This window comes from Hippopotamus amphibius, chromosome 6 (assembly GCF_030028045.1).
Source record: "Hippopotamus amphibius kiboko isolate mHipAmp2 chromosome 6, mHipAmp2.hap2, whole genome shotgun sequence".
Taxonomy (NCBI): domain Eukaryota; kingdom Metazoa; phylum Chordata; class Mammalia; order Artiodactyla; family Hippopotamidae; genus Hippopotamus; species Hippopotamus amphibius.
The window spans coordinates 8,229,524-8,241,673 of record NC_080191.1 but is presented as its reverse complement, the minus strand read 5'-3'; the positions used below and the strand labels follow the sequence as shown (position 1 = coordinate 8,241,673).

Below are 12,150 nucleotides of genomic sequence, written 5' to 3'. Positions count from 1 at the left end.
CAAAATTTTCTGTAATGAATTCTATTTTTCAGTATTAAATAGGAGCAGGAAAATTTTTTCTTATAAACCAGTCTATACATTAGTCTTTAACATTTTAATGAAAATGTGTCATTGTATTATAGTTATTTGCTCACAAGTCTTTCCTCATTACTATGTTGTGAGCTCCTTCAGATCAAATGTCTGTGCTTTATTTATCTTTTAAGGGACCAATATATATTTCCAGTATTTTATTTTCAGTTAACAAAGTTAACTGTAATGGTTTAAAAAAAAAAGCATGCAAAAAGCAAATAACAACCAGCTACTAAAGTGTACATCTCTGCAGGTAATCCTTTTGTTATAGTTTGAATTTCAGGGCACCTGTGACCAGGGTCCCCAAGACTACTCCCGTGCTCAGCCATTCGCTGGGAGAACTCAAAGGACTCAGCATAGTGTTGTCCTCTTGGCTATGATTTATTATAAAACAAAGCAAAATTAGGCAAGGGAAAAGGCACATGGAGCAAAGTCCAGAGGAAATCAGGCATATGCTTCCAGAGTCCTCTCCTGTTAGAGTCACACAGAGCGCTCTTAATTCCCCCAGCAACTTGTGAAACGTTGCCAGCCGGGGAGCTGATTAAAGACTCGGGGCCAGAGTTTTTATTGCAGGTGGTCCCATAGGCAGCCTCTGCCTGGCAGCTACCAAAATTTCAGATTCCCAGAAGGAAAGGATGTTCAGCAAGCCATGTTGTTTCTACAAAGAGCTTAGGGGCAGTGAGCCACTCTTGTCTGTTGTGGGAATGGTGGGAACTGAAGTTCCAGACGCCAGCCAAGGGGCCAGCCTTGTAAGCAGGCCTTTCTGAGGATAGCAGTCAGGCCTGCTGTGTTACCTCTTTCCTGCACTGCACCTTCTTTTAAATAATTAAAATATTTTAAATAATTAAAATAAAATATTACTGTCATTATATAGTACTTATAATAGAACATTTCCCCATGCATTCATTAGCACGTGGAGAAAATATATAGGAAGGAAAACGATAAGGAAGCCTGTAAACACAGCCAAAGGACTGCAACAAAGCTCCATGAAGAAGAGCTGGAGGAGGGGAGCCTCCTAAGGTTGAGGGGAGTAGGATCAGGCTTGGAAGATTTTATGATAAAGTTGCCCTGCAATTATTATTCATGACTGTAGAGACCAAACAGGAAACGGGCTTAAATTAAAGCAAGAGAGATTTTGGTTGAACAAGGGTGACAGAATGCTAGAGTGTGGGGCTGGAGCAGGTTACAGTGTTCTTTTCCTGGCCTCCCTTTGAGGAGAGCACGGGTAGCGTTCTGTCTCTGTTATCTGCAAATTCACTTACCTGAGAGAATGAAAGTCAACTGAATCAGCTGATTAGTCAGAGGCATTCAGCCCTGTTACTTTTGATTCTTAATAAAGAGCTAGTACCGGATATGAATGTAGATTATGCTATTAAAATTTTTGTAATTAAAGCATGTATTTTTATTTTATTTTTTTAAGCCCTTTATTGGAATATAATTGCTTTACACTCTTGTACCAGCTTTTGAGGTACACCAAAGTGAATCAGCTGTATTTATACATATATCCCCATATCCCCTCCCTCCCGCGACTCCCTCCCACCCTCCCTGTCCTGGTCCTCTAAGGCATCGAGTTGATCTCCCTGTGTTACACAGCAACTTCCCACGAGCTATCTGTTTCACAGTTGGTAGTGTACCTATGTCTAAAAGCATGTATTTTTAATCACAGGTGGAATGAACTAGGAGGATGTGTGATTCCCACTGGTCGCCTGCAGGTATAGATGACATTGCGTTAATAATGAATAGAATCTGTATGCACAGTTTGTGATGTTTTCTGAAAGCAGCCTTGGAGAGAGAGACTTCTTATTGAATGCAGAATTATTAATCATTTGAGAATGAGTTTTAAAAGCCTTACTGCTAGTGTTTAACTACTGCAAAGGATGTGTGGCTGAAATAATAATGACCTACAGATTTTTTCTATATAGTACAAATTTTAGTATTGGAAATAGAAGCATAAACAGAAATGTAAAAAGAATAAACTAGAAAGACTTTGGAAAATGAGCCAGATACAACACTGTATATGTTAATTATGCTTTAAGAATGAAATGGCCTCAATCACTGAATATTTTGGCTTGTACACTAAAGGAGATAGATCAGGGGAGAAAAAGCACATATTTTACTGATTGGTACATTAGGAAAATGTCAGGTATTTGTTTTATCTTGTTAAAATAAAGAACTAGAAGGTGCAGTGATGCTGTTGCAGCAATATTAAGTGAACAGCAAATATAACCTTTTATAATTGAAAAAAAAAAGTTCTTCATTATTTGTTCAGGAATAATACCCTGCCTACAGCTTCTGCTTCTTACATCTAGAGGAGGATGGAGGTAGTTTTGGTGACTGAATAATGATTGACAGTTTAAGGGGTTTCTCTTTAGACTGGCGTTCTTCGAACCAACTGTGTGGACTGTTTGGATCGCACCAACACAGCGCAGTTTATGGTGGGGAAATGTGCTCTGGCCTATCAGCTGTATTCTTTGGGCTTAATTGACAAACCGAATCTACAGTTTGATACAGATGCAGTTAGGTAAGCCTTGTCTTCTGCCTTTCGAATGCCAGTAATGACAGAAAGCAGACCTGATTAATAAGGACTTTTATGAACCTTTCTCCTTTTAGCTTCTCAAAAATTGTTGTTAAAAGACATTATTCAAATTAATTTGATGATATATATTTTTATTAAAGGCTTATGTGTTGTTGCCACGGTTTTTTCTTATTCATGTTAATTATGAATAAACATTATGTGCTTTAGGTAAATCCAAACCAGTGGGTTTTTTAAAAAACAAATCCAGACTGCATTAGGAAAAAAAAGTAACATGCCTTCATGTATTCTGAATTAAACATATGACAGGTAAAAGATCCTTCAGTAAGGAATACTGTTTCTTCCCTGTCCATTGGGTCCATGGCATTACATGAAGTACTGTTTTTTGAAAATGTAGTGATCGCTGTTACTGGTTCTCTGAGATTATCAGTCATAAAGGCTCTGTCAAAAAAAGTGATCAGCTTACAAGTGGCCAGGTCCTCAGATGTCGCTGCACCCAGAAGTCTTGACGAGCACTTGAAGAAATATGTTTCGAACATGTGTTTCTAGGAAACAATATGGTTTGTCTGTGACAAGAGCATGTCCTTTTTTCCAAAGGCAACTCAGAGAGAACAGAAAATTCTGTCGTGGGAGGTAGATTGACCTGGCAGGCTGCAGAAAGTGAGGAGTCTTTTTAACAGAGTTAAAATCACCTTGGTCTGGCTTTGGTGGGTTAAGCTTTTGGTGCCTCTGCCTTTTTTTTTTTTTAGAGTTTTCTGTGACTTAGTTGCTTATTAGACCATTACTATAAAATATAATACATTTTGCATGTGCATTTATCTTCAAGATGTTGAGACATCTACTTGAAAAGAAAGGTTTAGAAGAGTTCATAGAGTAAAAGACTTGTTTTGAGTCTGTGACTAAGTGAATAACGTGTGTAACTCTTCGGGTGAATTCCTTGGTGCTCGTGTGTTCTGCTTAGGTTATTTGAGGAGCTCTATGAAGATCATGGGGATACCCTCTCCCTTCAGTATGGTGGTTCCCAACTTGTTCATCGGGTAAAAACCTACAGAAAGATAGCCCCGTGGACCCAGCACTCAAAAGACATCATGCAGACCCTGTCTAGATATTACAGCAATGCTTTTTCAGGTAATTCTGGAATAATATGCATTTCTAAGATGTGCATTTTTCTCTTATACTTTTTTTTTATTTCAGTTATTGTGTTGCATATCTCTGTTTGTTCTTTAATTCTTCTAGGTCTTTGGTAAACTTTTCTTGCAACCTTCGCTCTTTGCATCCAATCTTTTTTCAAAGTCCTGGATCATCTTCACCATCATTATTCTGAATTCTTTTTCCGGAAGAGTGCCTATCTCCTCTTCATTTAGTTGTTTTTCTGGTGTTTTTATCTTGTCCCTTCATCTGGTACAAAGTCTTTTGCCTTTTCATTTTCTCTGTCTTTCTGTGGCTGTGATTTTCGGTTCCACAAGATGAAATAGTGCTGATAACCACTTGATTCTGTTGTCTGCCCTCTTGTGGAGGAAGCTGTCTAGGAGGCTCCTGGGACTGATGGTGGGTTGGGCTGAGTGGGTGGAGCTCAGTAAAACTTTAATCTGATTTGGTGGGTGCAGGCAGCTCAGTGACACTTTAATCTGCTTGTCTGCCAATGGGTGGGGCTGTGTTCCCACCCTGGTGGTCGTTTGGCCTGAGGCGACCCAGCCCTGGAGCTTACAGGCTCTTTGGTGGGGCTAATGGTGGACTCTGGGAGGGCTCACGCCAATGAGCACTTCTCAGAACCCCTGCCGCCAGTGCCCCTGTCTCCTCCGTGAGCCACAGCTGCCCCCCACCTCTGCAGGCAACCCTCCAACACCAGCAGGTAGGTCTGGTTCAGTCTCCTATGGGGTCACTTCTCCTTCCCCCGGGTCCTGGTGAGCACAATTTTTTGTGTGCTCTCCAAGAGTGGAGTCTCCGTTTCCCCCAGTCCTGTGGAGGTCCTGCAATCAAATCCCGCTGGCTTTCAAAGTCTGATTCTCTAGGGATTCCTCCTCCTGTTTCTGGACCGCCAGGTTAGGAAGCCTGACGTGGGGCTCAGAACCCTCAGGACTTCTCCGGTATAACTGTTCTCCAGCTTGTGTCACCCACCCAGCATTTATGGGATTTGATTTTAACACGATTGCACCCCTCCTACCGTCTCATTGCGGCTTCTGCTTTGTCTCTGGATGTGGGGTGGTTTTTTTTGGTGAGCTCCAGTGTCTTTCTGTCGATAGTTGTTCAGCAGTTAGTTGTAATTCCGGTGCTCTTGCAGGAGGGAGTGAGCGCACGTCCTCCTACTCCGCCATCTTGATTCTTCTCTCTTTTTTCTTTAAAAGCTAACTGGATAAGTAAAGTCAAAATTAAATACTTTAAAAGTATAAATAAAACAGTCTGTCACTTAGGAGGTGCTCAGTAAATATTTGTTCAGTAAATGAATGAATAAACTTTATTTTAAATAGGGCACTTTGGCCACCCATAACTGGAGATTTTACGTACTTTAAAATATTCGATTTCTTGGCTTCTGCCTCCTGAATTTCTGCTTGCAATGCATAGATAAACCTAGTTAAGAGTGTTGAGTAATTGTTTTTAAATAGAGTTCATTTTAACAATTCTCTAAAAATGTAAATATCACGGATTCTTTTTAAATGTCAGCTAGAAATGAGTAGTGACATTAACACTAAATTTCACGTCTTTCTTATTTTATGACTTGGGAATACTAAAAGTAACAGGTGGTTAAAGTAGCACTTTTCCTGCCTCCATTCTGATGGGATTTCCAAAACAATAGATACCACAGACCAAAGTGATTGTGAGACAGACCCGAAGCACAGGATTTATAAAGGAAGTACTCAGACCGATTCCGTGAGCCTTGAACTCTTGAACCAGATCATAAAAACGTTTACAGGATGTGGAGAAGAGCGATTGGTAAAGAGATTCTTTGGAGTGCAGTGTTGCCATGCAGTGACTGTCACCCACCCCTGCTCCGTCACCTCACGCCTAGAGAGAACCAGGACTCTGGACAGGCTTAATGTAGTGTTCTGTTGGTGGTGGGACCCCATGGGGCTGTGGGCTTTGGACAGCTGTGTGGCAGCGCTGAAGCAGGGGCACAGGCTGAGGAGAGGGCTGCCGTGTTGGGAATGGCCTACCCTCCCAGAGTTGGTTAGACCAGAGGCTCCTTGAGTATTTACAGGTGACCAGAGGCAGGCTGCGTGGGGGAGGGTGCCGGCATGGCGTTGGCCTAGATCTTGGCCAGAGGGACCGCAGCTGCAGGAACCAGGAAGTGATCACTGGATTCCCAAGGAAGGAGTAGCAAGCAGATGCCTGTGCTCACACCCAGGGAGCCGCAGGAGAGTCCCCAGCGTTGGGAACCTCGGAAGAGTACATGAAAACACCCACAAAAGAGTCAGCTTTCAACATTTTCCATGCCCAGAGAGAATGCAAAGGCAGTTTGCTATACTGGTGTTCAAGCATCTTAGTTTTCTCTGCTATCTAACAAATTACTAAAAAGCTAGCAGCTTAAAACAGCACATATTCATTATCTCATAATTACTGTGGGTCAGAATTCCAGGCACGGTTTAGCTGGGTTCTCTGCAAAGGGTCTCACAAAGGTGTAGTTGAGATGTCAGTCAGGCTGTGGTCCCATCCGAAGGCCTGATTTGGGAAGGATCCGCTTCCCTGCTCGTGTGTCTGTTGGTGGAATTCAGTTCCTTGCAGTTCCTTGTGGACTTGTTCCATGTAGGACTCATAGCAGGTTGCATCTTCATAGCTGACATGAGAAACAGAGTCTCTACAGTGAGTCTGCTAGCAAGACAGAGTCTTATGTAACATAATGTAATCATAGGGTGACATGCCCTCACTTTGCCATATCTCATTGCTCAGAAGCAAATCATTGGTCCCACCCACACAGAAGCAAATTCTGTATCAGTTTCCTAAGGCTGCTATAACAAAATAGTACACACGAAGTGACTTAAACAACAGAAACTTATCTCACAGTTCTGGGGGTGGAAGTTCAGTGGCAAGTTGTCAGCAGAGCCAGGTTAACTCTGAAACCCATAGGGGAGAATGCTTCTTCCCAGATTCTGATGTTTTGCCAGCAGTCCTTGGTGTTCCTTGGCTTGCAACCGCAGCACTTCAACTCTGCTTCATTGTCACATGGCCTTCTCCCTTTGTGTGTCTAGATCTGTGTTGGATTTACCTCTTCCTGTAAGGACACCAGTTGTATTGGGTTAGGGTCTACCCTAATTCAGTATGACAGCATCTTAACTTGATTATGTCTGTAAAGAGTCTACTTGCAAATAAATTTACATTAACGGGTATTGGGATTTAGGGCTTCATTGTATCTTTTTAGGGAGACACAGTTCACTACACAGCACAGGGTATCACACTAAGTCATGAACAGCAGGACGTGGGGAGCATGGGGGCCACTTTGGAGTCCACCACAGCAAGTAAGACCATCCCCATCCTACACTGTGGAGGGGTCGGAAACTGGTTGGCAGCCTGGTGGGTGTGGGAGGGCTGTGCAGGACAGACCTAGAGGTCCTGTGTGGTCCGGCCCTGCCTACCTTGTCATCCTGCCACTCGTGCCGTTCCCATCCCCCATCACTGCTCTCTGGACCCATGGACCTTCTCACTGTTTCCTGAATAAGTTAGGCTCCTTCTGCCATAGGCTCTTGCTCCACCCATTGGAACACATGACTGCAGTCTTCTGAGCCTTTAGAGTTCACTCTACTTTCACTTCCTCCAGGAAGGTACTGCAAGTTTTGTTCTTTGCCGTGCTGGGCACAATTGCACTTAGATCATTAACTGTGCTATCGGTTGTGTTGTGTGTTCCCCCACCCCCACCGTGAGAGCCAGGAGCTCCTGAGCATCTTGTTCACTGCAGTGTCCCTAATGCCATGCTTGTGGCACATGAACTGTTGATGGAATGAATTCATAAATGCATGAGTTAATTCATTACCTGTGCCCTCCCCAACTTCCCCTTTTCCCTGAATTAAAAAATTGACAGGACCACGTATGTCAGCCTAATAACACATAGCCTATCAGTAATGCTCTCAGGCTGCTCAGATCATGTCTTTCAGATTCACGGAGAGGTGTGCCCACTGAACAACTCTGGGTAAGCTCAGTGTATGACGTAAACGAGAAAGCCGCTGTAGACCTTCAGGGTACTTAGATATTGCTCTGTATGCCTGACACCTTGAGCTGGACTTAGGAACTTTGCGATCATAATGTATTAATCCGAACAAAAATTAAGAGTTAGGAAAGTCAGATTTAGAAATTCAAGCCAGCGGCATAAGTTTAAATTCTAGATTTCTAAAGCAAAAATATTAAAGTATTCCTATCATCCTTTATTATACCTACTGCTGTCATTTCCAGTGAAGATATTAATATTTATTAATGTATTCCAATTGACTGCAAATAATTATGAATAGCTAAAAACACTAAAAATAACACATGGTTTCACTTGTTTTTATAAATTAGAACAGTTTTAAGATGATCTCTAAAGGCAGTCTCACTGGCTGTGCTTCATTGCCGTACCTGTTTCCTAGGGCTTCTGTAACAAAGGACTGCAAGCGGGTGGCTTAGAACAGCAGAATTTATTGTTTCACAGTTCTGGAGGCCTGAAGCCAGAAATCAAGATGTCAGCAGGGCTGTGCTCCCTCTGAAGGCTCCAGGGGAGGATCTTTACTTGCTTCTTAGCCCTGGTGGTTTGCTGCTGCTCCTTGGCTTGCAACTGCAGCACTTTAATTTCTATCTCTGGTGCCACATGACGTTCTCTCCTCGTGTTGTGTCTTTGTGATGTTCTCCCTGTGTGTGTGTGTGTCTCTTCTTATAAGGACACCAGTCATATTGGATTATGGGCCCACCCCACTCCAGCGTCACTGCATCTTAACAGGATTATATCTGCAAAGACTTGATTTCCAAATAGGGTCATATTCACAGGTACTGGGGCTTAAGACTTCAACATATCTTTTGGGGGAGGCAGGGGACACAATTCAACTGGTAACAGTTGTGTAAGTCATGTGCCAGCAAGTCCTTATACCTCTGGGTGTGTGCTATGATGAAAAAGGTTTAAAGCTGCCCTTGTGGAAAGGATCATCCACTCTTCTGCCCTCTCCTGTCATGGCTGTCCATGAATTGGGAGTCATCATTGACACTTAAGGACCAAGTCATGTGTTGTTCAATAAGATTAGAGCACAGAGAATGCATGTGTAGCTATGCGTGATTAAAAAGGAAGGAGAACCATTAAGAGAAGATGGTGGTGAATCAGTAATGTGCACATGATGGGAAGGTAAAACAAAATCATGCACAACTAAAAGAGGAACTACTAAGAAAGGGATTATTTTATGAATAATGTGGCTAAAACAGAATTCTTTATTTTGAGAAGCATGGTGTCATTGGGGTGTACAACTTATTTTTAAATTACAGTGGATATTATATAATGGTAATATATTAATAGAACCATTTTCTTTTAAGCACTCAAGATAACTTTGTAAAACTTAAACCAGTCTCCTCATGTTACGCCTCTGGGGTAGGCAGGAAGGTACCTGAAATTAGGTTGTTAGGAATTTTATCCTTGGTTCATATAGACAGATTGATGCTATGTGGGTAACCCACCTGACTGCCTTTCAGGCTCATTTTTAAAACTGTTTTGAGGCTTCACATATTTACCATGTTCTGGGGTTTGTCTCTAAGAAATGTCCTTTGGTTTCTAATATAACTGGCTACATAAGCAGTTGTAGGATGCCAACAAGGAAAAAATAGGTACCTAGGTACTCCTTTTGGATGTTAGGAAGACCTTTGTAATTATAATTCCCTGTCAAACTCTTTCTAATTTTTTTTTTTAATATTTGGGTAAGCCTAAATTTTTTTTTTTTTGAAGCTTCTTGAAATCCTATTATAAGAAAAAAAAAAGACACCTGCAATAGTTAATAATAGACCAACTGTGTATATATATGTGTATATATATTATATATGTATGTATATATATATATATATACACATACATACATGCACACGTGTATAATTTAAATGTATGAATGTGTGTGTCTTCATGCATGGAGGGGAACCACATCCTCCTCAAATAGAGATTTGAAACAGAAGAGCTCACGGGGTAAAGACTTCAAAGCTCACCACGCGTGGAGTGCAGTGATTCCAGAAAACAGTGTCGAGGTGGCGTCGCCAGCATTATGCTGGTGCCCTGTCTGCCCACCCCTGAAAGAGGGACATGCGGAGGAGCATCTGAGCATGTTTTCGTTTATCAAGAATACTGAGCTAGCCTCCTAAGGTCGTCCTTCTAACAGCAGGTTTAGAGTGAATTAGCTATATTTGGCTACAGCCGAAAGAAAACAATTGGAAAATGTTATGTTTTAATAACATTTTAAATCACATGAATAACTCTGGCTAAAACCCAACTGTCTACCTGTTCTGCAACCAGAGCAGTTAAACATGGCAAGAGAAAAAGTTGCATTTATGACCCTCAGTTTAAACTGACTGCAGTTCTCCAAAGGATACTCAAAACAGCCTGACAGTCCTGCTAAATTTCCCTAGTATGTTCATTCTCTCATTCTCCAAAGTGACCATTCATACCTTGTCCTCTCTTCCTAAACCAATCTCAGCTGGTACCTCTGCCTCATTCTTCATTGAGAAGATGAGCATTGGGGGTGAACCATTCTTTCTTAGCATCAAATGCAGAGCCCGCCCCTATCAGCACCCATGGTTTCTAACCTTGTATCGTATTGCAGTGGTTGGAGTGGTCCTGCCCCATCTTGGTCCAGCCCCTCTACTGTGCTCTGAATCCCACCCTTCCTGCTTTCCCGGTCCTTATAAGCTCACTGGTGTGTCAGTTTCTCCCCTCTACTGCCTTATTTCCATCAGCATAAAAGCACACCTTATGTTCTCCATCTCACCTCTCCCTCTGTTCTTAATCCCACACCTACCACCAGCTAAAGTCCTGTTTCCCTGCTCTCTTAAAGCAAAACCTCTTGAAAGAGTTATCTACACACCGGTTTCGGCTCTCATAGCCTGTTCTCTCCACCTGCTTCACTGGGCCTCTGCCCTGTCATGCCACCGAAACTGCACGTCAAAATCACCAGCAGTCTCCTGTTGCCACATCCAGCGGTTCCTTTCCTGTCTTCCTCTTGCTCAGCCTTTCAGCAGCTTGGATCAGAGTTGAGCCCTCCTTCTTTCTTGAAACTCGCCTCTGTGCTATCTCACTCAGGCTCCCTGGTGACTTCTGCCTTATTTCTAAACCCTCCTCTTCTCTTTCTGCACTTTTACCTTAGGGCCATCTCATCCAGCTTTTAAGTACTATGCATTTGACACTCAAATTTATATCTCTTCCCTTGACTCCTCCACTGAACTCCAGACTTATTTATCTAAATGCCTACCTAGTGGACATCTCCTCCTGAATATTGCGCTAGTTTTCTATGGGTGCTGTAACAAAATATCACAAACTTAGTGGCTTAAAACAACACCCGTTTATTATCACACAGTGTTTGTGGGTCAGAAGTGTGGGCACAGCTTGACTCAGCTGTGTTCCCTGCTTAGGCTCTCAGCAGGCTGAAGTCAAAATGAAAACAGTGAAGTCAGAATGTGGACGCTGATCCAGGCTCCTCTAGACTCCTTCAGGTTGTTGGCAGAATCCCAGGCAGTTCTGGGACCGATGTCCCTGTGTGCTGTTGGCTGCGGGTCATTCTAGGTTTCAAGAGACTGCCTGCCTGCCTTCCTTGACGATGGCCCACTCCATCTTCAAAGCCAGCAAGGGTCCATCAATCCTTGTGCTTCGAATCTCTCTGCTTTCCTCTTCTGCCTTTCAAGGATTCCTGTGATTACAGTGGGCCCACCCAGATAAGACAGGATAATTTCCCTGTCTTGAAGTCAATGATGAGTGATTTCAGTTACATCTGCAAAGTCCCTTTTGCCATGTAATGTAAAATATTCATGGGAAACTAGGGAGGAAAGGTCATGCACGGGGCCAAGCTTCTTCCTACCACAGATAGCTAAGAAAAATCTCAAACTGATCATTTCTGAGACAGAAACTCTTGACTCTGCCACAGACCTGTTCCTCTGCTTGGTTGTTTTTTTTTTTTTTTTTTTCCTACTTCAGTTTCCATTGTTCAGTTCAGAATCCTAGGAATCATCCTTGATTTCTTTATTTTCCCTATCCTCCCGAATCTCACCTCTCAGCACATCTTGTGGACTCTGCCTTCTGCTGTGTTTCATCCTCACTGCTGCCGGGCTGGTGCAGGCAGCAGGTGCTTCTCATCTGAACAACTGCAGTGGCTCCTGGTCTCTCCCTCTGCCTTCTCCCTCCCTCTGCCTCCTCTCTTCTGCTCTTGGTCTTCACAGCAGCCAGAGGGATCTTTTCAAGACTTCGATCATATTTACTTCGCTCTCTGAAAACCCTTCCGGGGCTTCCCAGGGCATTTAAAATCAGATTCTTTACTGTGACCTATGAGTTCTTCTAGTCTGCCTGTGCTGTCCCTAGTCCTGCTCTTTCCTTTGCTCCCTGCCCTCCAGCCTCGTGCTCTTGCTGGAAGCTG

The 12,150-nt window shown here is 42.8% G+C and overlaps 1 protein-coding gene across 1 annotated transcript in view; it reads left to right on the top strand.

The window, feature by feature from the left end:
- The window catches only part of FIG4 (FIG4 phosphoinositide 5-phosphatase), a 135,733-nt gene that overhangs the window by 64,334 nt on the left and 59,249 nt on the right, over window positions 1-12,150 (top strand). Inside the window, exons 13-15 of the mRNA XM_057739105.1 lie at window positions 1,736-1,781; window positions 2,442-2,590; window positions 3,564-3,730. Coding sequence (XP_057595088.1) covers window positions 1,736-1,781; window positions 2,442-2,590; window positions 3,564-3,730 — 362 coding nt within the window. The remainder of the gene's footprint in view (window positions 1-1,735; window positions 1,782-2,441; window positions 2,591-3,563; window positions 3,731-12,150) is intronic.